Source organism: Felis catus, chromosome E1 (genome assembly GCF_018350175.1).
Source record: "Felis catus isolate Fca126 chromosome E1, F.catus_Fca126_mat1.0, whole genome shotgun sequence".
In the NCBI taxonomy this organism is placed as follows: domain Eukaryota; kingdom Metazoa; phylum Chordata; class Mammalia; order Carnivora; family Felidae; genus Felis; species Felis catus.
Genome location: NC_058381.1, coordinates 31408535 through 31435073, shown reverse-complemented (window position 1 = coordinate 31435073; position 26539 = coordinate 31408535). Strand labels below are relative to the sequence as shown.

The following is a 26539-nucleotide window of genomic DNA, read 5'->3' as shown; positions in this document are numbered from 1 at the left end:
AATCTCTTTTCAAAACAAACCAGAACTATCCTTAAAAAAAAAAAAAGTAGTCATATTAACTGCTCTAAACCCACCTAGGATTTCCTTCCTCCATTTCGCTCTGTAAAAACCTGAAATGCTGATCTCACACCTTCCATTACCTCTTCAACTTCACCTCTCTTCCTTGGCTCACTCTGCTCCAATGGCACTGGCCTTCTCTGCTTCAGAGGATATGACCTTGGGCCCCCTCAGATAATCAATCACAGCACCCACATCAGTCAGGACTCTGCTTAAATGTTCCCAATGGTGAGGCATTCCTTGACCATTACTGTCAGAGCAATAGCCTACCCCATCTACCTGAGCCTTGTTTTTTTGTTTTTTGTTTTTTTAAGAGCACTTGCTATCTAACATCTCTTTACATTTGTTTGCTTCAAGGGGGCAGGGATTTGGCCTGTTTTATTTATAGCACCTAGTAGGTGCCCAAGATTTATTCATGAAATGAATGAGGAAGATTACAAGATTAACCTTTATCAGTACTGATTTGGTGCTGTTATCTTATGCCTTTCTGTAGGGTAAAGATTTATTTTCCTGTTTGAGGCTGAGATTTTTTAGTGTGAAACAACAGACCCTAGACTGAGCCATACAATTCTTTTTTTTTTTTTTAAAGCAAAATGTTAATTTTACATTTTATATGGGAAATGAGGTGCAGTGGGCATGAAACCAGAGAGAAAAGTAATAAGTGTTATAAATGGTTATTAACCTAAAAAAGTAATAGTTCATAATTTCTAATTCTTGTCCAGTTGGGAGGATATGGTAGTTGGAATAGTGCCACTTAGAAGCCTGGTAATCTAAATAATAAAAGAACTTAATGTAGAATGTTTATTTGAACATGTACTGTGTTTTCTTCAGTTTCCAGAATATTCAAATTCAGTACTACTACAGCCAGTTAATGTGCAGAACGTTCCAGCAACACCATCAAGCCAGAGACTGCCATCCTTGCCCGTCAGTCATCCAGGTACTTGAGACCTGTTATTTGCATTGAATAAGGGATCTTGTAAGAGTATAGGAGTCTGCCGGAGATTTACTGCTGATTGAAAATAGAGAGAGAGGAAACACTAGGACTTCAATGTGCTTCTTTAAGCTCCATGAAGTAAATTCATGGCTCATATCATTATGACCGACATTCGATTATAAAAAATGCTTCTGTTGTGCTGAATGTTGTATTTGAAATGCTGAGGAAATGAGTCTTTAGTGGAAGTTTGCAAATCCTTTTGTTCTCTATAGATTTGTTGTACTTGGGAGTAACATTAGAACACCAGTTGTATTTGTTTCTGGCTGTCAGTGTTTCGTAGGGTCTCATGTTTGAAGTCGCAATCATAAAGAATCATAAAGAGATTATTAATTGTGTATGTGTTCTTGAAAAGCACAATGTGTGTTTACTGGTGGGCTTTTTGTTTTGTTTTGTTTTGCCTGAAGCAATGGCAGAGAATGATCTCCAGCCACCCAATTACTATGAGGTAATGGAGTTTGATCCCTTGGCTCCTGTTGTCACTACAGAGTAAGTCATTTACAAAATGATTAATTTATTTTTTGTCTTGGTTCCCTTCAGTAACAGAGCTAAACGGGGCTTGGTTGTATATTTAACTTTGTTTAGGTCTTGGCAGAAAATAATGATCTTATTAAAAATGACTTATGAGATTTTATGGGGACTGTTGCTCTTTTTTTTTTAATTAATTAATTTATTTATTTTGAGAGAGAGAAGGAATGTGAGCAGGGGAGGGCAGAGAGAGAAGAGACACAGAATCCGAAGCAGGCTCCAGGCTCCGAGCTGTCAGCACAGAGCCCAGTGCAGGGCCTGAACTCATGAGCCATGAGATCATGACCTGAGCCGAAGTCAGACGCTTGACTGACTGAGCCCCCCAGGTGCCCTTGGAGACTGTTGCTCTTAATGGTCTTACTGTGCTCAGCCTTGTGACTAAAAAATAAAAATGCTGGGGCTGCACATTAAGAAATAACTGGAACCATCAAGTACATTAGTGGATTCCTTGCAGATGCCTTGGGAGAAAGGTTCTCTCTAGTTTGAAAAGGACACTATATTCACTGATTGGTGACATAAGTAACACCTCATTGATGGATTATTTGAACTGTTCTTTGACTAATCACAAATAAGAACTTGTTTTTAGTCTTCACTATATGTCAACAATGTGCTTAAAATGGATTAGTGTAGTTTTTTTAAGTTGAAATCCTTGGAGTACCATTATTTCATGATTTCATATTGGTGGAGTATATATAAATATTTATGTGATGGTAGGCTCGTTAGAGCTTTAATATACTTTGACTGACAGTTTACCCCCAAAATTATTAAAGCAAGTTTATGGAAACTGTTGTTCAGAAACAGGCAGCCTTTAGGCAATATCTTGTTTACAGCTGTGTTTTGTTTGACCCATGTGGAATTAAAACCATGCATTTAAAAATTAATTGCCAAAAGTTAAAAACTGGGATATTGTTAAAAGAAAAAAACAAAAAACACAATTCTGGACTTTGAATTCTTTTGATGCTACGGCAACGCCAGTATTTTTAAATGCTAGCAATAGGTTGGGGCTGAATAGTAGCTGCCTCCTCAAGACAAGGTATGCTGTGTAGTTCACCAGGCCCCAAATGGCCCTCTATGCCCATTTATTTGATCTGTCTGGCATGTGTAAACATTTGAGGTTTTGACCCCTGGCTTTATTTTTAAAAATTTTTGTTTTTAGTTTTGAGAGAGAGCGCTAGCAGTGGAGGCGCAGACACACACACACACACACACACACACACACACACACACACAGAATCTGAAGCAGGCTCCAGGCTCTGAGCTTGTCTGCACAGAACCTGACCCCTGGTTTTAAACCACAAATGTAGTGACCCATTTTAGTATAATTTATGAATTTTAACAGACTTAGGAGTTCATTAAGAATTTTTTTCCTAATGTAGGGTTGCAAAATTTCCCTAGGTCATTCTGCTTGATAAAGTATCACTGAATGTATTAGTAGCTTAAAGAATTAGAAATTGCATCCAAACAGGAAGTTAAGTTTAATATATTCTAATTAGGAAATTGTTGTCAGTAGATATGACAGTGCAACAGATATTAAATGTGAGATTGGGTGGCTCAGTCGGTTAAGCGTTTGACTTCGGGCTCAGGTCATGATCCTTTGGTTTGCAGGTTCAACCCCTGTGTGTCAGGCTCTGTGCTGACAGCTCAGAGCCTGAAGCCTGCTTTGGATTCCGTCTCCCTCTCTCTTTGCCCCTTACCCAGTCATGCTCTGTCTCTCTCACTCTCTCAAAAATAAACAAACATTTGGGGCGCCTGGGTGGCGCAGTCAGTTAAGCGTCCGACTTCAGCCAGGTCACGATCTCGCGGTCTGTGAGTTCGAGCCCCACGTCAGGCTCTGGGCTGATGGCTCAGAGCCTGGAGCCTGCTTCCGATTCTGTGTCTCCCTCTCTCTCTGCCCCTCCCCCGTTCATGCTCTCTCTCTCTCTGTCCCAAAAATAAATAAAAGTTGAAAAAAATAAATAAATAAATAAATAAACATTAAAAAAAGTGGCCCAGGTGTTTGGACTATAATAACATAGGTGGAAATACTAATATTTTTAAATGTTTTAAAACCTGGAAAAACTATACAATTTTTTTTTATAGGCAGAAAGGAAACTGTTCAAGTTTGAGCCACATTTTTCATTAAGTCACAAGTAAAATGAATTGGTTATATGAAATACATATTTATAAGATGCAAGGGAATTATAGCATTAGGCTCTAAGAAAGCTATTATGTAAGCTTCAGGGCAGAGATCTGTTTTTATTCACTGATACACACTGAGTACCTAAAACAGCACCAGATTTTTAGTTAAGGTGTTGGCAGTTAAAGCCAAAGTAGTACTTTGATATATAACCTTTTTGCCATGATGGCTTGTTTGTTTCAGAGCTGTTTATGAAGAAATTGATGTTCATCACCAGAAAGGAGCCCAAAGTCACAGTGACTGTTGAGGTAGACTTCAATGACACAACTTCTATTGCCCACTCTACAGAATTCCTGTGTAACTGCCACTTTGTGTGTTTAGTATTCACATTTTGTAAAGGCCATCTGAGTCTGACACTTTGAGTATAAATCTTAGTACAAAAGCTCATCTCAGTCACTCAAATTGGAATGAAATATCTTTGTAATCTTATTAGCTAAAAATAATCTTTAGAATGTAGAAGTTGATTTATGGTATAGAAATATTAATGCTAACAAAAATAATGATCAACAGAAACTTCTTAGCACTGAAATAGACATGTATCTTTTATGTACAGTTAAGGAGTGCTAGAACCCACTCATTGCTCATCCAGGGAGGCCTGGATTCCTCCTATATGCTGTATTAATCATACCATTTTATTTACTAATGAATGCGTGGCCACCAGTAGCCCATTAACCTTGTTTATTCCCCTCACACCCTCCTCCATGAAGTAATACATTCCCATGTTTCTGCATTAGGTTGTGAGTCTCTCGTTATCCAGGAACGGAGAAAGAGAAGGAAAGGCTGAAGGCCGGCTGTCTTCTTCTTACACTAGGTGGAAGTGGGTGACCAGCTCACTAACTGCATTTAGAGGTGTCACCTCTCCTGTGCAGCTTGGAGGCCCAGAAGACCAGACCTACCAGCACATCAGAACCATGGTGGAACAGTTCTCCTCTGCAGTAACAGAAGAGTAACAGTTCCAGAGTAACATTTATATTTCCTGACCACAGCTTAAGCTTTATTTTGAAACAACTTGGTTACAACGTATATTCACTTGAAACTTCAGAAGAAAAATTCATTGTACCTAGGCCAGCGGGTTTAATTATAACATCTTAGGCTTCACAGGCCTTCCTACATTTAGAAAAGAAATTCTCACACTGCTGTGATAAGAGTAGATGAAGATTATTTTATTACAAAATAATTATGTAAACTATTGAGTGCCTTCATTTAAAGTTGAATGTAAAAGTCAATTTTTACTTTTTTTTTTAATAAAGAATACTTGTTTAGAATTAGGACTTGTAAAAGCCTTGATGACTGTAGTTTATATTTCAGGTACTGTGAAGAGGTCACTGGACTCTGTATCAAGTTGCCTTTAAATATGGTTCTTTATAATACTAAATGATCTTTTTCTCCCCTTTTTACTGCAATTAATATTTCTATTTGAAACAAACGCTACTGAAAACATTCAGAATATATTGTACGTTTATGTCATAAATTACAATGATAAAAAAATTACCATTAAAACAATTTAATACATCTTTTTTACACGTCTGTTCATAGAACTTCTGATGTCAGTAAGTTCACACTTATTCACAACCCCACACTTACATTTTAACATTCAGGGACTTGAACTATCACAGGAAATACTAGAATCCTAGTAAACGTATTTATGCATTTTCTTTCATTTTCATGATGCTGAAATTTCAAAATAATTAGTACTCAGAATATAAAATAGGCCTAGATCCTAAAGGAAAAAGAGAGTCAAATCTGAAATCAGAATGTAATCTCTGGGCAGGCTGTTAGGACTCAGTGATTCCTCTTCCATTGTGAGCTTTTAAAATAGGATGGTTCACAAAAGAAAGTAGTAACCAACTATTTTAGAAATAACAAAAATAGGCAGAAGTTATGGCCTGGAGCCTAAAACAACTGTGGGAATAATAAAAGTACTCAGTGCTACAAGTATGAAGCGCTAATAAACTGAACTATGAAGTCCGTGCCTACTTATTTAAGAAACAAAGCGTTTCTTTTAATATTACCTATCAAACTCTCTGGTTTTGAATAGTCCTACATTCTAAATGGGCCTGTGGATTCCTTATGACTGACAGCTGAAACTGTTCATTCAATTTTAAGCAGGGTAAATTAGTTGAAAAAATAAACACAGCATTATATAATATTTAAAATAGCTTTACATTACTGTAAAGTATTTCTCCCCTGAGAAGACTAAATACATGATTTTTCAAAAATCACAAATCTGAAGCAGGACTTAAGATGCTGACTTCAATTATAGCCTGGAAGCGGCAACTTCTGTCCCTCCTTTGCTTCAAAAAAAGTATAAGAAAGAGTGATGAGATCAACATTCACCATTCTTGGATCTTCAGCAAATTCAGGATCGATGTAGAAAAACACTGGCATATCTACTTCCTCTTGTGGATTAAGCCTTTGTTCTTCAAAACAGAAGCACTAGAAATTATAAAGGGTATTTGTTTAGTTTCTGTTAGAATACAAATAATAATGGTTCATTTCTTGGCTGTAGTGAGCATACTGCAATTAATATTATAATAAAAAATACAATTAAATATAAACTAAGTTCTGTGACAGAATGACATTCTCTTTTCATCTCATTGACTTTTGCTTTAAAATTAAGACCAAAAATTGTTTTAAAGTTAAAAGCAGATTCCCATTTGCTTCATCGTCTCAACAACGAACCATAGTTATTATAAGCAATGGGAAAAAAGTTCAATGTTTAGAAGAAATGATTAGTTTCTACACAACACTGCAGTAAGTTTAGTACTAACCAGTTTATGGAATATGATGAAAGTACATAAAAGTTTGCATATAGCTATACCTGTATTTTATTGAAATACTGTCCAGCTTCAAATGGTACAACGTTGTATGTAGAAATTCCAATTACTGGTTTGTCTGTAGGATTCTTAGCTTTATAAAACGCCAGTGCAGTCTCTCCTGGCACTACCTGTTTTAAGAAAAATATACATTATCAATACTTTAAATCTCACAGCTCCTCCTTTCCCTATTAGTCATATTTTTCCTATTCATCAGACCACAATATTTTATCTAATAAACTAATGTCAAAGGTCAGCAAAATAAATTGTGGATACTACCCATGAACATGGGTTTTTTTTTTTTGTTTTTTTTTTTGTTTTTTTTTTTACATTTTACTTATTTTTGAGAGAGAGAGAGAGAGAGAGAGAGCACAAGTGGGGGAGGGACAGAGAGAGAGGGAGACACAGAATCCAAAGGAGGCTCCAGGCTCTGATCTGTCAGCACAGAGCCTGACATGGGGCTGGAATTCACAACCTGTGAGATCATGACCTCGAGCCGAAGTCAGACGCTCAACTGACTGAGCCACCCAGGCACCCCAACATCTGGTTTTTAAATTTTATTTGCCTATGTCCATGAAGAACCAGTGCTCTATTAATCATTAATTGTGTACCGTCCTCTTATATATCTGAAGTCTTCAAGCAATGATCTGCAAATTATTTAAAATGTCCGAGGGGCGCCTGGGTGGCTCAGTCGGTTAAGCGTCCGATTTCCGCTCAGGTCACGATCTCACGGTCCGTGAGTTCGAGCCCCACGTCGGGCTCTGTGCTGACAGCTCAGAGCCTGGAGCCTGCTTCAGATTCTGTGTCTCCCTCTCTCTCTGACCCTCCCCCATTCATGCTCTGTCTCTCTCTGTCTCAAAAATAAAATAAACATTAAAAAATAAATACAATAAAAATAAAATGTCCAAGGAAAGCCGAGCCTATCATAGCCCAAGCCTGACTTAACACTTATACCTGAACATCATTATATGACCAATATAGATTCTTTTTAAGAGGTTAACATTAAACTCAGCTTACAACCAGAGTAAATTGAACTTCTAACCAGAGTAAAACTGACTGAATAGAATTTTTATTTAACCAAAAAGCACTAATACACTTTTTGAGAGAACAGATTTTTTTAAAATTGCAAGGCTGTAGGGGCCCTGGGTGGCTCAGTTGATTAAGCATCAGACTTCGCCTCAGGTCATGATCTCGCGTTTCATGAGTCTGAACCTTGCACTGGGCTCTCTGCTGTCAGTGCACAGCCCACTTCGGAAACTCTGGCCTTCTCCCTTTCTGCCCCTCACTTTCTGCTCACATGCACTCCCTCTCTCTCAAAAATATTTGGGGGGTGCCTGGGTGGCTCAGTCGGTTAAGCGTCCGACTTCGGCTTAGGCCATGATCTCGCGGTTTGTGAGTTCGATCCCTGCATTGGGCTCTGCAGATGCTGACAGCTCAGAGCCTGGAGCCTGCTTTGGGTTCTGTGTCTCCCTCTCTCTCTGACCCTCCCCCACTTGTGCTCTCTATCAAAAATAAATAACATGAAAAAGAAAAAAAATATTTGGAAAAAATTGCAAGGCTTTAAAAAAATCAATTTCCAAAAGATTCTCTGTCCTTTGTACCATTTCAGACACTAATATCTTGCACACTAGTATATAATTAGAACATTCAAAATCATAACCTATGAAACCCTTAATCATTGAAGAATTCAGTCATGTTTACTAACGTGGGAACACCAATATTTATAAGGGTTTCCCAATAAGAGTCACAATTAAGCTTTTCTGGCTATTCCTCCGCTCATGAGATAATTTCAATTAAATCCTCCAGGATTCCAGTTAGTCAAGATTTCAGGAAACTTTTAAAGTAGAGCTTTTCTGAAGTAGAACATGACTATTTATTATGGTTACTTCAAAGGTTCTCATTTTTTTTAAGAAATAAGGATACACACAAACACATACATTTTTAAAATTTATTTTTAAGTAATCTCTACATCCAACATGGGGCTTGAACTCATAACCCTGAGATCGAGTCACATGTTCTTCCCACTGAGCCAGCCAAGAGCCCTGAGATGGGGATCCCTTTTTTTTTTTTTTTTTGAGAGGCAGAATGCTTGTGAGGCAGGAAGAGGGGTAGGGAGAGGCTGAGAGAGGGAGGGGGGAGAGGGAGAGGGGGAGAGAATCCTAAGCGGGCTCCACACTCAGGACGGATTCTAAGGCAGGGCTTGATCCCATAAACCGTGGGGTGATGAGCTGAAATCAAGAGTCAGATACTTCACCAACTAAGCCACCCAGAGGCTGCAGTAGTTTACTAATTTATATCAAAAGTATCCCTTCTCGGCTCACCTGGGATCCAGCCCCACTAGGGCTCTGCGCTATCAGCGCACAGCCTGCTTGGGATTCTCCCTCTCCATCCCTCTCTGCCCCTCTCCCGTGTGCACTCTCCTCACAATAAATAAATATTTTTTAAAAATGAGTAAACTACTTTTCATTGTAACCAATGATTTTCCTTTTTTCCCCCTTATCTATACCTGAGGCTATGCTACACACGGCAGCACCGCTGCTCCTACTCTCAGGATTACTGTCCACAAATTTCTTAGTGAATTCTTAATACGACTCTGATAAAAACCGAGGACCTTCTCCATTGTTCCAAACTGACATTTACTGCAGTATCATTTAACTTAAAGTATATTCTGTTACATTGATATAGGGCCCTGTCAAAAAGTAGTCTGTGAGAATAAAAGAATTACAGTAATGGAGTATCAGTTTTTTGAGATTATGTTTACATGAGTGTTCTCTAAATTGTGAAAGTTTCAGTGATGCAATAAAATAATTTTTACAATGAAAAAAGTAATCTTTTCATAACTACTTTAATCACTTACATAGATTTCTGTTTGCTGAGGTCTAAAATTCCACTGGAGGCTTGCATGCACATCTGCATTAAAGGTGACTTTGATAATTCGATCCTTCACAGGCACCATGTTTTCAATCTGGTCCGACACATGACCTGCTACTGCTGACCCTCCAAGACCAGTAGTCTAGGTATTAAAGATATTAAGTATATTAAAGTAGAACATGTTAAACAATACTTACAGGTGATTATGGGATAAAAACAAAATCTTAAAAACAATTTAATAATCTAGTAGGATCCCAGTTCATACTGTCACTGCCCATTTCCTATAAATGTATCAATGGTTTGACCACCTCTGGGGTGTCAAGGGCCTGTATTTGTTAGAGTCATATTTTTTTTCGGTAATCACTTGGGTATTGGACACAGTAAAAAAAAAAATGAGTCATATGGGAGAAAGCTGACTCACCAATGGTAATATAGCTCAGAATTTTAGCTTAACTTTTCATTAAACCTATTTCCTTTTATTGCCAGTGTTTTATATAAACTATTAGTCATTAGAAGTAAAAATTACCCATGACCCTATCATTTCAACGAAACTATTTAAATAATTAAATTACCCACAGCCCCCTCTGATCCCTTTCCATATCATCACTTTTATGGCATAGATTAGTTTGTAGCTTCACTTTTGTATTCTGCTTTTTTCAAGCATCACAAGTGTTCTGCCATGTTAATAAATGTTTCTGTAATTTCTTCCTGTACTTCTTTGTATAGTACAGCTTTTATAAACATCATCAGTTAATCAGAGAACCTGATCCCTTTCGCCGCTGAATCAACGAACCTTAAGACATCAGGAATATTTGTGCCTGACTCTTCTTGCCTATCTTCATTGCCATTATCTCCTTATCATCACAGATGTTTAAAAATAAAAATCCTTACTTCCAGGGTCATCATTCTTCTGATGCGTGAGGTTGCCAGAATTCTGGTCTTCGGATAATTAATCTGTTACTATACTAGGAAAAAAATATCAAATTTGAGGCTAGGGGAAGACTCCCAGCAAAATACAGTATTACTATCTTCCACTTATTACACAAGTCACCTAACTGTACTCAGCTGCCATGCAACATTACTGAAGTACATTATGAACCTACAAGATGTATTAGAGGGCAAGCCTTTTATCTTTTTTTTTAGTAAGTAAATTCTTCTGCCCGAGAGGGCTATAATGCTTAAGTTTTAAGATGTAACTCCTGAAGAATCTGAATCAGTTGAATAAAGATTCCTTAATATATTGTGACAGGAAGTCTCTGAATACAGATGCTTCAAATTTGCAAGCTTGATAATTAGAGAAATAAGAATAGAGAAGGGCAATGAAAATATTTCCTGGGCTCTAGTCTAGTTCTGCCATTAACTAGCTCCAAGAATTAAATACATTTTACTTTTGGGGGACTATCCATACTCATAAAATGAGGTCTCTGTATTAAATTGTTTATATAATTCTTTATTTTTGGCTCTAAAGTTCTGTGATTCCAAAAGCGAAAGAGATGCTCTTCTGGAAACTTAACATCAAACTTGACTGAAGTTTAGGATTATAAATTACAATTGTTTTGCCTATCCTGCTCTGCATTTGCACACACATGCAAAAATAATGTCATTCACTTCAGTTTAAAGCAGAGTTTCACAACTTTGGAACTAAGGGCATTTTGGTTTGGATAATTCTTTGGTTTGGGGAGGAGCGAGTGTCTGTGCTGTGCAATGCTGAATGTTTACCAATCAGCATCCCTAGACTCTACCCACTAGATACCAGTGGCACCCTTCCTGTTCACCTCCCAGATTGTGACAACCAAAAATGTATTCACACACTGCTAAATATTCCCTGAAGAATAAAACTGACCCCTTCCACCCCCATGATTTTCAGAGATTTATACTTGATATTTTGGATTCAGTTCTGCTTATGATTTAACCAACTGCTAGTTCTGGGATTCATGCTAGGTCCAGGCTGCCGTCTGATGAAAACTAATTCACATTCTACACTCATCCTCTTGAATCAAACTACTGCATACCCACATAAATGCCAATATTAGGAGACTGAAAAGTCCTTTTGACTTGCTTTAGTTATAAAAAATAAGGTCAAGTTAATCTCCAAAAGGACAGGGAAAGTAAGACCGGCATTAACAATCCTGGCAGGAAAAAGCAGTTAGCCAATGATTCCCAAAATAGTACACATTGGGATCACCGGAGGAATCTTTAAAACATTACTAATACCTGACTCCAACTCTGAGACATTCTGATTTAAGTGGTTCCGGATGTGACCTGAGTGTCAGGATTTTTTAAAAGCTCTTCAGATGATTTCCACTCACAACAAAGTTGGAGAATCACTATCATTTAATGAATAATGTGTAGCTCTAACCTGTGTTATGTTTTTTAAACAGAAATTCCTGGGCCACACCCAGACCTCCTAATCAGTATTTCTAGGTAAGGGAGCCCTAACATGTTCATTAAAGTAGCTCCACTAGGAGTCCTAATGACCAGCCAAAGCAGCAAACTACTTAAGGAGAATATATACGAATATATATGAATATATACGAAATAAATAAAAGTGTGGCTTCGCACATGGTCCTCAAATATTAGTCTGCATCAAAATCAGCTAGGGGACTTATTAAAACACAGACAGCTGGGCCCCTCCCCCAGAGTTTGATTCAGTAGCTCTGCAGTTTGATCCAAGAATGTGCACCCAAGTTCCCAGGTGATGGGACGCTGGTCGTCCGGGGGAACACACTTGAAGAACAACTGCATTAGGGTTTCTGATCTAAAAGAGAGCCCTGGGTAAGCACATTACAGTCATATATTAACAGTGGAGGGAAGCCTCATGCCTCTTTGTATGAATTAAACGCTACTCCCAGTTTAAGCCCAAGTTACAAGCATACTCCCATTTCTGGGTTAACCTTCGCAGGTAAACCATACACAGTTCACAGAATGACTGTACTAATGTAATTTACATTTTAAACGCGAACATCTGTGTGAGTAGCAAGAGGGTAAGGCAGGTTGCCGGACGGCAGAGTATATAGGCTGCGGACCTTTTAGGTGATGTAGTTCACAGACAGGAAATTTCACTCTGCAGTGTGGTCGGTATAAGCACGATCACTATAGGGGCGTGGGTTTTTTTCCGTAACTCTGCCACTAATTTTTTTTGGGAAGCTTGGGCAAGTCACTTTTCAAAGCCTGTTTCCTCTCTGGTGGAGCAACCTCAGACATCCCTCCAACACGACACGGAGGAGCGATCGCTGTCCAGGGAGCTGTCCTGCACCTCCGCCCCTCCTGATGGCACAGCCCAGGGTGCAGCGCGGGCGCCTACCTGGCAATACAGCCGATAAAGGGGCACGGCGGCGTAGGACGCCCCCAGCATGCCCACTGCGGCTGCGGCCACGTACGTGAGGACCGTCTTGTTCCGACGCCGCCAATCCTCCTCCTGCGCGCGCGTGAAAGGGTTCGTGCTCTTCGGCCGCCGCGGCGGCTGCAGGGCCACGTCCCGGGCCGGGTTCGGACGCCTCCATGTCCCAATCCACCTCAGCCCTGTCTCATCACTTCCTGTCCCATTTCTTCCCACCCTGAGATACGGCTGTACCCTCTCCGCAACCCAGGTCGGGGACCCAGGGTGACTCCAACGCCAGCCACAGACAGCAGCGGTCCTTAATACGGGACGCCAGAGCCCTCCCATAGCCCCCGGAGAGAGCTCCAGACGTCACGCACGAACAGCCAGATCTCGCGAGGCCAGCTCAGTCTCGCGACATCTGGGATGAGCCTGCCGCTGCTTTGGCTACTGGACTCCTCAGGTGGCGGCGTTTGCAGTCGGGCTACGGAGGCCGGGTAGCCAGATTACGGGTAAGTTCGCGTTTTACTTCTTGAGTGTTCCTCCCACTGTGCTTCCCTCCAGTGCCTATTCTAACTTCCTTTTAGGAAAACGCCTTGCGCTCCGCCGCGTGCAAGCACATCACCATTTGGGCTTGTGTCCCTGATCTTCCTAAAGTCCGCCACCCTTTGTCTCGACCTAGCGGCCCTCAGCCGCTGGCCGCTGCTTACTGCTCTGGACTTGAGCTCAGGGATCACCTCTTCCAGGAAGCCTGCCTGTGTTCACCACAGCGCACCACAACACTCCCACGTCGGCGTTTCCTCGCCCCCTGGGAATTGGCTTCGACTTCTCTGATGCCTCTTAACTTGCCCAGTTAAAAAGACCAGTTCTGGAGCAGAAAGACGTTGTCAAACGAGTTTGGCCTGAGGAGAGTGACCGAGATGCGAGGATCCTTTAAAAAGGAAGGATTGAAAGAAATGGGGATGTTCATCTTGGAAAAGAACCCCGTAGGGGATGTAATACCTTTCTTCACTTGACCCACGGGACGGACGAAGTAGGAGCTGGGGGGAGCAAGAGGGCACAGGCTAGTTTTGCTGTAATGGAAGGAAGCATCTTTCTAGGAACTATAAAGTAGTGGGTAAAAAGCCCACGTTCTGAGCTCTGGCAGCTCCGGGGTCATACCTGCGTCACACTATGGGCCTGTGTCCTTAGGCCAGTTATTTGACCTAAGACGTGGTGGCCTTTTGTGTAAAATGGAAAGCATAATCGTAAATATGAATATGCGTATAAAGTGACTTTCACAGTGCCTGAGACATAGTAAAAATTTAGTAAACGTTAGACTCTATTTCTAACGACTGGCACAGGTAGGATTATCCCCCGTTTATGGATGAGGAAGCCGAAAGCCTGAGACGTAAATAAATGACATTTATTTATTAAAATTGGTGTTAAATAACATTTATTTAATAAAACCATTTAATTTATTTTTTGTAATTTTTCCATGGGCCAGACCGTGTTCAACTTCTTGAGGCTACAGCACAGAGAAAGTCAAACATGAATCACTTCTTTATGATAAAGTGTACTTTCTACTGAGGGACCTGGGAGATTATCAAGTAACAGATGTATAAATGAGGGAATTTCAGATAACAATCAGTACAGCTGGACAATAGAATAGGAGAGTGTGATTAAAAATAATGATGAGAAGAGGGAGTGGAGTCTTTCTGAAGATGTGACATTGGAGCCTAGTCCTGCATCGTAAGGAACCTACCTGCACAATGGCAGTTCCAGGTCACACAGAGGCCCAGAGGCAAGAAAGAGCTAAATAAAAGAGCAAAAATGAGGCCAGTGTGTACCCAGCATAGAGAGCACGGAGAAAAGTAGTAGGAAATAAGGTCAAAACAGGTATACAGGGGCCAGATAATAGCCTTTTAAGCCACGTCCAAGGTTTTGGACTTTGTTCTAAAAGTCATAGGAAGCTATTGCAGAATTCAGGTTGATGCATGTAAGTGATGTGATCTGATTCACATTTTTTTTTTATTTTTATTTATTTAAAAAAAAATTTTTTTAACATTTATTTTTGAGACAGAGAGAGACACAGCATGAACGGGGGAGGGGCAGAGAGAGAGGGAGACACAGAATCGGAAACAGGCTCCAGGCTCCGAGCCATCAGCCCAGAGCCCGACGCGGGGCTCGAACTCGCGGACCGCGAGATCGTGACCTGAGCTGAAGTCGGACGCTTAACCGACTGAGCCACCCAGGCACCCCTCACATTTTTTAAAAAACACATTGGTTCTGTTGTGGAGAATAGATTAAAGGGAGCGAGGGCAAAAATGGAAATAGAGCAGGTTAGAAGGCAGTTGCAGTGAGTAATGATGGTCACCTTGAGAGTATATGAGTAATTGATTAACTTGTAGGCACAGGGCCAGAAAATTGCAAAGCCAGTAACATCCAAGCATCTTCTGACTCTTTCCTCCTCCATCACAAAAACTTCAAGATGCTCTGCTTCTATAAATTTACTTGTATTAAGTCTGAAAATCTTCTTCATCTCTCTCTACCTTCGTTCCTATACCTCATTGTCAGGACGAGACCTGACATATATTAAGTTTCTCACAACATAGACACAAACCCCATGCAAACGTTGGTGTCATTGAAGCCAACAATGCATTCCCTTCAACCATTTTGTTTTCTCCAGGCACCTCTTCCATGTAGCAACAGGTAACCGTATAAATATGTCAGTAATGGTGTCTTTGTCTTGGCATCTATTATTTTGTTTTGTAATTGCAAATGAAATTATTCCTTTCCAAGGTACAGTAATCTTGAGAGCAGTAAAAATGGTGTTGGCTGTAATTCTCACGAGTCTGAGTGTGCTTGTGATATTGCATAAATCATTATGATAACTAATGCTAAGTAATGAGTTCTTCCGTGAATGGACTAGGAGCACCTCAGGGCAAGGTTAGTACAACCGTGTTTTGCAGGTAGAGGTGTTGATTACAAACTGACAATATTAGGGGCTGGGCTGACATCTCAGACGTGGCACTTCTAATGTGTAATATTATTCTTTAGCAGTAAGTAATTAAACCTTGTGAACGTGTTCTAGTTAGCTATGATCATGTTCAGTTTTACATAATAGGTAAAATTGGTTGTTATACAAACTATTTTGTGGGGTGAGGGTGAGCAAATTGCTTGAAGGTGGGAAAAGAAGGAAAAAATGGGAAAAAAATAGATACCATTTGATAGTCATATATTTTAACCGATTATTGGTTTTCAGGCTTTGTGAAGACTTAAAGATGATTTTTTTTTGTTAATTTTTTAATGTTTATTTATTTTTGAGAGAGTGAGAAACAGAGTGTGGGAGGGGGAGGGGCAGAGGGAGAGAGGGAGACACAGAATCTGAAGCAGGCTCCAGGCTCCAAGCTGTCGGCACAGACCCAACGTGGGGCTCGAACTCAAGAACTGCGAGATCATGACCTGAGCTTCAGCTGACTAAGCCACCCAGACTCCCCAAAGACTTAAAGATTATAACGATGTATTATTTTAAAATTTTGATTTGTAAGTACATTTTTTAGTATTTTTATGTATCACATAAATTATGGAAATTGCTACTTAAATCTTAATATGTTAGTCACTGAGCTGCATTTCTTAGCTATTTGCCTAATAAAATTACTAGATCCATTTGGCAATATGAAACACCTAGCAAACAGTTGTTTATTTCGTTGCTACTTATTATAATAATTTCCTCATACCTAAAAGAGGAAAAGTAATGTATTTCAATAAATAGTGAGAGCAAATGAATTATAGTTTGCCTGAGAATAAGCTGGGTAATCACCGTTTCCAGTGATTGTGCACAGTGATGGCATGAAGTTGTCTCAGTAAGTCTTAGCATTCTAGTTTCTTATTTCCTGGCAGCTTCCTTTAAGCCACAAGTTTGAAGAGCTACTCCATTTAAAAGATCTTGAATAAGTTTATGTAATTGACAGATCAGGTGACATGAAACAGAAATTATTGATCTATAGAAGGCATTTTTTTCAAATAATATTTATCAAGATCAGGGCCAGCTTCATGGATAGGTCACCTGTGCAGTCTAAGACCCTGCTTTTGAAAGGACACTTTGCCCCAAGTGGATGGAATGACATTTTGATATAATTCAGGCTTAAGTCCTATCAGCCTATCTGGGCTAAGCAGGGTTAAAGGCAGAGACAGAAAACCAGGGAAAATGCAGAAGCAGAGAGCCCAGTCTCAGGAGGTAAGAGGGAAGAGACAAGGCAACAGGCAAATTCAGGTCTCCTAATAATAGTCAGGGTCTATGAAATAATATCCAGCAAAATTCCAAGCTCCTCATCCTAGCCCAGAAGACTCTACGTCATCTAGATCCTGTCTGCTTCTTAAATTTCACCTATTTCTCTCTCCCCATATTCACTGTGCTCTAGCCACACTTCTTTGTGTACTGTAAACACCCCAGATTTATTTTGCTGCCTCAAGACATTTTCCTGGAATACTTTGTCCCTCAGTTTCTCTCCTGGCTGACCTACAGTTTGGATCTTAGCTGGAATACCACACTACCCAGTCCAAATCAGCTCTCCTCTGTCCAGTCACATTTGCTCATGTCACCTTTGAGTATGTGATCCCCAGTTTGCTTTGGTGTTTCCCTTTTTTACTGTTTTTCTCTCAACACTAGAATGTAAGTGCCACGAGAGCAGGGACTGTGGCTTGTTCACCGTGTTATCACAAGCACTTAGCGTAGTGCACGTGATTGTACTGGCTAAGTGTTTGGTGCACGAGTGCATGAATGAAAGCAAATAGAAGGCAGTCTGGTAGCATCGGGAAACTTCTGAGAGTAGTAGTGAGCTGTTGCTCTGATGAAGATCTCATGTTTCCAGAAGATTGGGACTCCTCCTTTCAAGCAGTTTTCCAGTGTTTCCCACACGGTTGGTCTGTGTGTTAAAGGCAGATGCTATGTGTCCACCCCCAAGGCCAATGAGTAGCATTCTTGAGCTGCTTAGATTCTTGAAAACAAAACAAAACAAAACAAAACAAAACAATCACTGGCAGTGGTAGTAGTGCCTGTGGGTACAAAATAAAGACGATAGTAAAATAGCTCTCTTGGCCCTTATATCTTGATTTCCTGAAACTTTCATGTTACTAAAATTTTTTTTTTAGTATTTATTTTTTCTTTGAGAGAGAGAGAGAGAGAGAGCACGAGTAGGGGAGGGCAGAGAGAGGGAGACACAGAATCTGAAGCAGGCTCCAGGCTCTGAGCTGTTAGCACAGAGCCCGACACGGGGCTTGAACTTGTAAACCACGAGATCATGACCAAAGCCAGAAGCTTAACTGACTGAGCCCCCTAGGTACCCCTCATGTTATTTTTATTGTAAAGTTTATTTTCATATATTTTGAGAGAGAGAGCAAGTGGGGGAAGGGCAGAAAGAGAGAGGGAGACAGAGAATCCCAAGCAGGCTCTGTGCTGTCAGAGCACAGCCCAAGGCGAGTTTGGAACACAGGAACCCTGAGATCATGACCTGAGTGGAAGTCAAGAGTTGGACACTCTATTGACTGATGCAACCAGATGCCCCTTTTAAAAGATCAATTAAGTAGTCTGGCCCAGGCAAGGGAGCCATTCCTGATTATATAACCCTAGGATTATTTAAATACTAATGCTTCTCAAAGAATCTCTGCTGTGGTAAGGTATAGGACATTTTGCCACCCCGTTTTTTTGTTTTTGTTTTTGTTTTGTCTATTGAAGTGTAATACTGAATCTATAGGTCTGACTTTACAACAAGACATATTTGTGTTAATATTTTAACATTAGCTCCAGCTAATCTATGAATAGTAAGCATTTCCAACTCGTCTGTCACAGAATCCAAATTTTTAAAAATTATTTAACATTTTTTTTAAAGTTTATTTATTTATTTTGAGAAAGAGAGCAGGGAAGGGACAGAGGGAGAAAGAAAGAGAATTCCAAGCAGGCTACACACTATCAGCCTGGAGCCCAACTTGGAGCTCAAACTCATGAACTGTGAGATCATGACCTGAGCCAAAATCAAGAGTCAGTCACTTAACCGACTGAGCCACCCAGGTGCCCCCCACCCAAGATTATTTATTCGCTAACCAGCGTCATCATTCCCTCCTCTTCTCTTGAAATGACTACCTAATGTAGAATTTCACTCTCCAAGTACTTTTTTTCCTCCCCTCCAATTTCTTACAAATGACCTGATTGCCAGCTACCCTATCCCATTCATAGCCCAGACCAGTCTTAGAGGTGCATGCATGTTTTAAAAAGAAAGTCCTCCCCTCAAAGAACTGTGGGGGCTTGTAGTTTAGTAAGCCTGGAATAGAATTTGTGTCATAGAACCAAAGAAGAACCATAAAGATCAATTTATGAGGGGGTGCCTGGCTGGCTTAGTCAGTTAAGCAGCTGACTCTTGGTTTTGGCTCAGGTCATGATCTCACAGTTCGTGGGCTCCAGCCCCGCATCAAGCTCTGTGCTGACAGCACAGAGCACAGAGCCTGCTTGGGATTCTCTCTCTCCTTCTCTCGGTGCCCCTCCCTTCTTCCCTCTCTTTCTGTCTCCAATAAAATTTAAAAAATACATAAATAAAGGTCACTTTATGAATGGCCTTGTCATTCTACATATGGAGAAACTGGGGAGCACAGTGGTTCAGTGTCTCCTCCAAGTCCCTTGGCTGGTGGGCAGCAGAAATGGAACTCAAACCCAGATATCTTAACTTGTAGGACAGTCCTTTTCCCAGTGCAATGCACTTGTAAATATAAAACCAGTGGCAAGGAGAATTCCAAAGTGTTTTTTGTTTAAATGGACTAGAGATGGTTAATATGAGGAAAAATTAACATTAAATACTGTTTGTACTGTGAGTTTCTTTGCTGTAACTCTTATTTCTTTTTAAAAACTATAGCAGGGAGAAAGTGTCTTTTATTTTTACTGCTTACCAATTTGCTTACAAAGGATTAGTTATAGAAAGTATTTAAAGGGTATAGCCAGTTCTCTGGTATCTACCAGGTCTATGTTATTTTCTCTTTCACCTTGCAGAATTTTTTGATACCTTAGCAAATGGTGACAAAAGAAGAGCATGACATGAAGGGAAAATGACATTAAAGGAAACTGAAGTAGAAGGGGCTCATTTTCAATTAGATACCAAGAAGGGGCACTCATACCAGATTAACTGTTTTGATATTTTTTTCTTTATTATCAAAATAATATATCCAAGTATGTATCCTGTGTGTGGAACATCCAGATAATACAGAATAATTTAAAGAAGAAAATATCAAATACCAGTAAATACAAAATAGTAGTAATTTCAACTGTTGGTCATTATTGTTTACCTTTTAGCATATATTTTCCATAAATGTAATATGAAAAGGTGAAATAATTCTTTATATTCTGTTTTTACCCTGCTGTTGTTTTTCAGATACTTACATATTGGGGACTGCTTTCTAAATCAACAAATATGAAGGAATTCATCTGTATAAACATCTTTGATGATTATGTAGTATCATTGTATGTGGATAGATGGTATATTATCTAACTAGCCATCTGTTTGGATATGTAGGTGGTTTCTGATGTTTTGTCATTGTCTATATAACTATTCTTTGATGGTATACATGAACTAATGAATATTTTCATGTGCTTGCTGGATCACCTCTTGCCACCCATAGAGTATTAAAGGGACCTAGTGTCCTGCCTTTTGTAGGCAAACCTTGGACTTGGATTTTCCACCATTGCTGGTATCCTTTCTCCTCAAATTTCCTCATGAATAATGTGTTTGCTCTTTCATTTTTTTTCTAATCCTCTTTTTCTTATTGTTCATAATTGTTTGTTAACTGAGCTAAATTTTCACTTTTGAGGAATATTTTACAAGTATGGCTATAAGCCATACTTACATGTCTTTCTTCGATAGTTGTGACCTTAGTCATATCTTCCTGTTTGAACATAAAATCACGGAGTGCCCTGTGTGTTCTCATTGTGCTGTCTGGAATCTGGTTACTTTATGTAGCGTGTGAACCTGAGAAGACAATTAGATTGCTAGCCTGGAAAGGCTAGCAGTGTGTGTTCTCTTCTAAGAGCCTTCCTGAACTCCTTTCTTCTCTTTTGTTTCCTCGCTGATAACAGAAGCCTAAACCCTCACCCTCAGTGATGAACTAGAGATCCCAAATCAGTTGATCCAGACAATCTGGTGATCTTCAAAGACACATAGATGTATTTGAGGCCAATAGCTTCTGATAAATCACCTTCCTTATTAGGTGATGCTGCTGATGGTGGTGGTGATGATGATGATAATGAAGGAGATGAAGGGACTGTGTGGGCTTACTATTAAGCCCACTAAGCCCACACATGCCTCCTTCATTGTCATCACACCTCATCCTTCTTCCCTTCCCCCCTAGTTACTTTTCACTTCAGAAAAAGAAATAAATGTCATTAGAGTTCTTTTCTAGCTTTTTAAATACTTCGAAATAAATAGTAGATGTTTTAAAGGCATTAAATTAACAACAAAAAAGATTAAAATACCTAGAAAATAATTAAAAAATATGTGAGACCCACGTGAAAACAGCTTTACACTATATTCATATTGAAACACTACAGAAGATCACAAAAGATTTCAACAAATGGAAAGACATACCAAGTTCTTGGGTAGCAAGACTCAGCAGTATAAAGATAGTTACCAATGCTTCCTCCATTAACTTGCAAATTTAACATGATTCCCCAACAATTGGCATTATTTTGTTTTTTTTTAAACAAGGTGTAAAACAACCAAAAATAGCCAGGAAAACGGTTAACAAAAGAAGCAACGAGGGAAGATTGGATTTACCAGATATAAAACATATATTACAAAGCCTCCATCACTGACATAGGCTAACAAATGGGCCAGAAGTAGGCCCAAACATTTATGAGTTTTGATGTATGGTGAGGGTCTAATTGCAGATCATTGGGAAAAGATGGATTATTTAATAATGTAGTTGAGACAACTGAGTGATCTTGGGGGAAAATAAGAGTTGGATCTCTACCTTACACTGTACACTAGGATGGATTCCAAGTGGATCAAAGATTTTTAAATGAGATCATCAAAATACTAGAAGAAAATATGAGAGAGTTCTTTGTAACTTGAGTATATAGAACTTACATTGGACTTAAAATCCCCAAATCATGAAGGATTGATAAATTTAGCCATAGGCTTTTGTATGACAACAACAACAAAAATCCATAGCTAAGAACAAAAGGAGGAAAATATATTTGCAATTCTTAGTGCAGACAGAGGGGATCGTCTCCCTAGGATGTATGAACTCCAGAAACTGGACAGAAAAAAGCTAAACAATGAGTAGAAAAATTGGCAAAATATATAAAAATACAGTTATATGTGAACTATGTGAGAAACAAAATGGTTCTTAAGCCTAAAAAATGTTCAGCCTCACTCAGATTTAAGATCTTACAACAGGACTGTCAAAAATCCAAAAGTTATATAATACATGGGGTATCAGACACTGCTATTAGAGGGATGGTAAATTAGGGCAGTTGATGATTGAGGGCAGTTTGGCAATTTATATAAAAATATCAGGTGTGTATAAATGCTGATTTTTGTGAATTTGTCATACAGATGAATTTGTGCACATGTGATGTGACCTGTATATAGTTTTCATTGCAGCATGTTTATAATAGCAAAACATGTGAAACTACTTAAACTATCTATCAATAAGGTTATAAATAAATATGGTCCTTCCATAAAATGGAATGCCACGCAGCTATGAAAATAAAAAATAATCAGGATGCTTTGTAAAAATATGGAAATAATTCCAGGTTGTACATTAATTAAAAAAAAAAAAACTAAACAAAATTTAAAAAGGGGGGGAGCGTTTGGATTCTGTGTCTCCCTCTCTGCCCTTCCCCTTCTCACACTCTGTCTCTCTCAAAAGTGAATAAACATTAAAAAAAAACAAACAACTAACAGGTTGCACAGCAATGCTTATGGCATTCAGAACTACTGCATACATCAGAGAACCTATTTATATCATGGGTTTATAATCCATACCCTCAGGGATTGTACAGTGCACAGCATGAACAGCTGGATGCTTTGTGCCTGATTGTAGCTAATTTCTTAGTCAAAACAAAAGCAAAGGAATCAATATTTATTCACATTTGTTTATGCATAAAGGAGCTAACAGTATTCACAAGAAACAAAAACAGTGGGTACTTAAGTTATGTGGAAATGGTGTGGTGATAGGATGGATATATACATCCATTACATACACCTCATTGGGATTTTTACCTTTTTAAAAACCAAAAGACATACTGTTTCGTTATCAATATTATGAATATTCATTCAACATTGCAATTTCATGAAGTTAATATTTACCATATTTTCTACCAGATGTTTTTATCCCTTTTTACCTTCTTTATTTTTGGTCTAGTAAAAAGAACTTGTTTTAGAAAGTATTGAATGCCATCTCTTTGGGAATATAAATTATTAAGTCTGTTATTCACACATATTTATCATGGGCAGATTTTTTATCTCATGAGATTTTTTTTTTTTAATTTTATTTATTCTTGAGAGGAGGGGAGGGGCAGAGGGAGAGGGAGACACAGAATCTGAAGCAGGCTCTAGGCTTGGAGCTGTCAGCACAGAGCCCAACACGGGGCTCGCACTCACAAACCGCGAGATCAATAACCTGAGCTGAAGTCGAATGCTTAACCTACTGAGCCACCCAGGCACCCCCATGAGGTTTCTAGTTGTGTAGAATTAAAACTGTTTTGATCAAAGTAAAGCTCTAATTTAAGATTTCTGGAATGGATTTTTTGCTTACAAGATTCTTTCCTGCAGTGTTCCACTTTCTCTGCTTTTGCTGACCTAACATTTTCCCTCTTATGAGTCACTAAACTAGAAAAACAATATATTTTTCTTGAATGGGTATATTTTTAGTAAAAGAATAAGAGTATTTTTCTTCTGTGTCATTCATTAATAATGTGAAGTTGTGGGGTGTGTGTGTGTGTGTGTGTGTGTAACATTATAGAACCCTTGTTGGTTGAGAGGCTTGCTAACTTCTAGAAAGAAAGGAGTAGGGAATAAATAGAAGAGAGGGAATGAAAAGGCACTTTATGATATTTAAGCTTTAAGGATATGACAATAGATATCTTGTTTGTTTAAAAAAAAAAAGCCCGCCGTTTGGATGGATAAAACTAAACACATTTCTGTTAGTTTAATCAGCAGTAATATCTCCATATAAAAGAGACAGCATAGGAGCACCTGGGTGGCTCAGTAGGTTAAGTGTCTGACTCTTGATTTCCACTCAAGTCATTATCTCACAGTGTGTGGGTTCAAGCCCCAAGTTGGGCTCTGCATTGACAGCAGGAAACCTGCTTGGGATTCTCTCTGTGCCCCTCCCCCATTCTCTCTCTCTCTCTCTCTCTCTCTCTCTCTCTCTCTCTCTCAAAATAAATGAACTTAAAAAAATAAGAGACAGCATATTACTACTGTTAGTACTCCTATATTTTCACAGAATGACACTTTTCTACAAATTTCAGTTTCCCAGCATGCCATAGTGGAAAAATATTGGGTTTGGAGCTAGACAGAACTGGATTCAAATTCCAGTTATAACTGGTTAACCTTGTGGTCATGGACAAGTCACATAGCTTCTGCATGACATTTTCATTTATGTAAATGTCTTTCATTTATGTAAATACAAATATGTAATACCTGCTTTGTGGGGCTCCTTTGAGGGAGTATAAAATCCTCCAACATGGTGCCTGGCCATATTGGTGTTCAGTAATGACAACATTCTGGGCAGGCTGGCCTTCCCCCATGCTTCCCCAGCCCCCTGTGCGCACTATCAGAGCACTTAGCACCCTCCTGATGTCTGTTTATTTGACTGTCTCTGGAGATATACTGTGCTTTTTAAGCTCACCTCAAGCACTTAGGACACTGTCAGGCATGTTAAGCGAATAAAATAATTTAAATACTTAAATTTCATTTTAATAATTTAAATAGAAATATTTAAAACTGCTTTGTTAAGTATGACATTATATGAAATCTGTTGTATAGTTTAACAGCGACATAGCCATTAGACGTGGGTATGTTTCATCACCTGGGGACCCTGTGTCCAGTAAAGACAAATCACCACTAGATGGGGATCTTACTCACTTTGGCTTCATTTTTCTGCTGCTTTTGATCTGCATGTTTCCCCCGTTCCTGTTGCTTGCTACCACAGGGACTGTGAAAGTTGAAACAGGATTTTAACACCCAGGCTAGTGGAACAACACTATGTTAGGTTCCCAGAAGGTGTTTTGCTCTTTCTTCAGGGTCTACTCAAATTATTTACAGCAGAATCTGTGATTTCTTCATCATTCAATGGTTAGTGAAGGGCTGGGATGATCCCCTTGATTTTAGTTCTCTGCCTCAGTTTTGCTCTTCCTAGAACTTTGGGTCCCCAAGTCCTCAGCCTGTGTGGGATTCTGCAAGATAGTTTTGCCCTGCATTTCTGTCCAGCTGTTTCCAAGGCCAGAATTTTGCTTTGAATCAGTTACTGGTGTGCTGAGTTACTGACTTCCTGTAGCTCCTCACAGGTATAGCATGCCGCCTCTGTTTACCCCGGTGCTTTGTACGTATATTCCGATTTTCTCTGTGTGTACTCAAACTCGAAAATATTTAAGAAGGCTTGCCCTAATTTTCAGCTTCTTCAGCCTTCCTTTATCCGTTATCACCTCCCTATTTTTTGTCTTCCAGAAATTTGTTGAACATTTAATCTGATGGCTCTTCTCCCATTTATTCATGTACATTATGAATTTATACTCTTATAAGTGGGCTCTCTGAAGGGAAGGAAGATATATGCCAAGGTCAAGCTTCCCCTTTTTTTGTTTTTAGAGAATTTTATTTAAGAAAAATTTATTGAAGTATAGTTGACGCCCAGTGTTTCATTAGTTTCAGGTACACAACATAGTGACTCTACAACAGTACATTATGCTGTGTTCACCACACGTGTAGCTGCCATCCGTTGCCATACAACATTATTATAATATCACTGACCGTATTCCCTATGCTGGACTTTTCATCCCTGTGATTTATTTATTTCTTGCTCATTTCATAACTGGGAGCCTGTATCTCCCACTCCCCTTCATCCATTTTGCCAGTCTCTACCCCCCACCCCCCACCCCCCACCCCCCACCAGCCCTTCCCCTCTGGCAACTTTAAATAAAAATCCGATTCATCAGGTTTTTAAAAATTTAGCTTTATTAAGATATGATTGACTTGTAATAAACAGTACCTATTTATAGTGAGAGAATTTGGTAAGTTTTGACATGTGCATTCATTTGTAAAACCATCACTACAGTGAAGGTAGTTACTGTACCTATGAAGAAACTAAGGCCTGGAGAAGAAGGTCACATTGGAATCTAGGCCTATCTGATGTCAAGGTCCACCACACTCTAGGCTTTGAAGTCTGAATGCTAGCTAGAAAAACAACCACTATTTCTCACTTGTGTGGGGAAAGCACACAATTTCTGAATCTAGCTATTCATTTCTTTAATAAGAGGGTTGTGCTAAATGTTCCCAGTGGCTTTTAAGGTTCTGTACTTTATCCATATTTCTTATGCAGAGATGGTAAACTTCTGTTCAAATACAACTTTTTTTTTAGCATTAACACAATTTTATTTTATTTTATTTATTTATTTTTTTTAATATATGAAATTTACTGTCAAATTGGTTTCCATACAACACCCAGTGCTCATCCCAAAAGGTGCCCTCCTCAATACCCATCGCCCACCCTCCCCTCCCTCCCACCCCCCATCAACCCTCAGTTTGTTCTCAGTT

At 39.2% G+C, this 26539-nt stretch overlaps 3 protein-coding genes across 10 annotated transcripts in view; 2 read left to right on the top strand and 1 right to left on the bottom strand.

The window, feature by feature from the left end:
• Window positions 1-5264, top strand: part of TOM1L1 (target of myb1 like 1 membrane trafficking protein) — a 49138-nt gene extending 43874 nt beyond the window's left edge. For 4 of the 5 annotated variants that reach the window (XM_045045037.1, XM_045045034.1, XM_045045035.1 and 1 more), the window contains 3 exons: window positions 889-994; window positions 3936-4000; window positions 4487-5264. In XM_045045037.1, the coding sequence (XP_044900972.1) occupies window positions 889-994; window positions 3936-4000; window positions 4487-4702 (387 nt within the window). In that variant the 3' untranslated portion in view covers window positions 4703-5264. Of the gene's footprint in view, window positions 1-888; window positions 995-1455; window positions 1538-3935; window positions 4001-4486 lie in introns of all 5 variants that reach the window. The other variant, XM_023244403.2, reaches the window with a different exon arrangement.
• On the bottom strand, window positions 5193-13106 carry COX11 (cytochrome c oxidase copper chaperone COX11). Its single transcript, XM_003996673.6, has 4 exons — window positions 12744-13106; window positions 9426-9581; window positions 6574-6699; window positions 5193-6188 (listed from the first exon to the last, which is right to left on the bottom strand). The coding sequence occupies exons 1-4, from the start codon at window positions 13104-13106 to the stop codon at window positions 6006-6008; spliced, it is 828 nt and encodes a 275-aa protein (XP_003996722.3). The 3' UTR covers window positions 5193-6005.
• Window positions 13107-13145: 39 nt separating this feature from the next.
• Window positions 13146-26539, top strand: part of STXBP4 (syntaxin binding protein 4) — a 166667-nt gene continuing 153273 nt past the window's right edge. For 3 of the 4 annotated variants that reach the window (XM_045045033.1, XM_019817653.3, XM_006940190.5), the window contains exon 1: window positions 13179-13270. The gene's annotated coding sequence lies outside the window, so the exon portion shown is untranslated. Of the gene's footprint in view, window positions 13271-26539 lie in introns of all 4 variants that reach the window. The other variant, XM_019817652.3, reaches the window with a different exon arrangement.

Excerpts from the sequence above, each read along its gene's own strand:
- COX11 (XM_003996673.6), bottom strand. The coding sequence starts at position 13,106 with ATGGGAGGGCTCTGGCGTCCCGTATTAAGGACCGCTGCTGTCTGTGGC. Across the intron at positions 6,700-9,425 it reads CTCAGCAAACAGAAATCTAT|GTAGTGCCAGGAGAGACTGC; the intron begins GTAAGTGATTAA and ends TTCTTAAAACAG. Across the intron at positions 6,189-6,573 it reads AGTATTTCAATAAAATACAG|TGCTTCTGTTTTGAAGAACA; the intron begins GTATAGCTATAT and ends TATAATTTCTAG.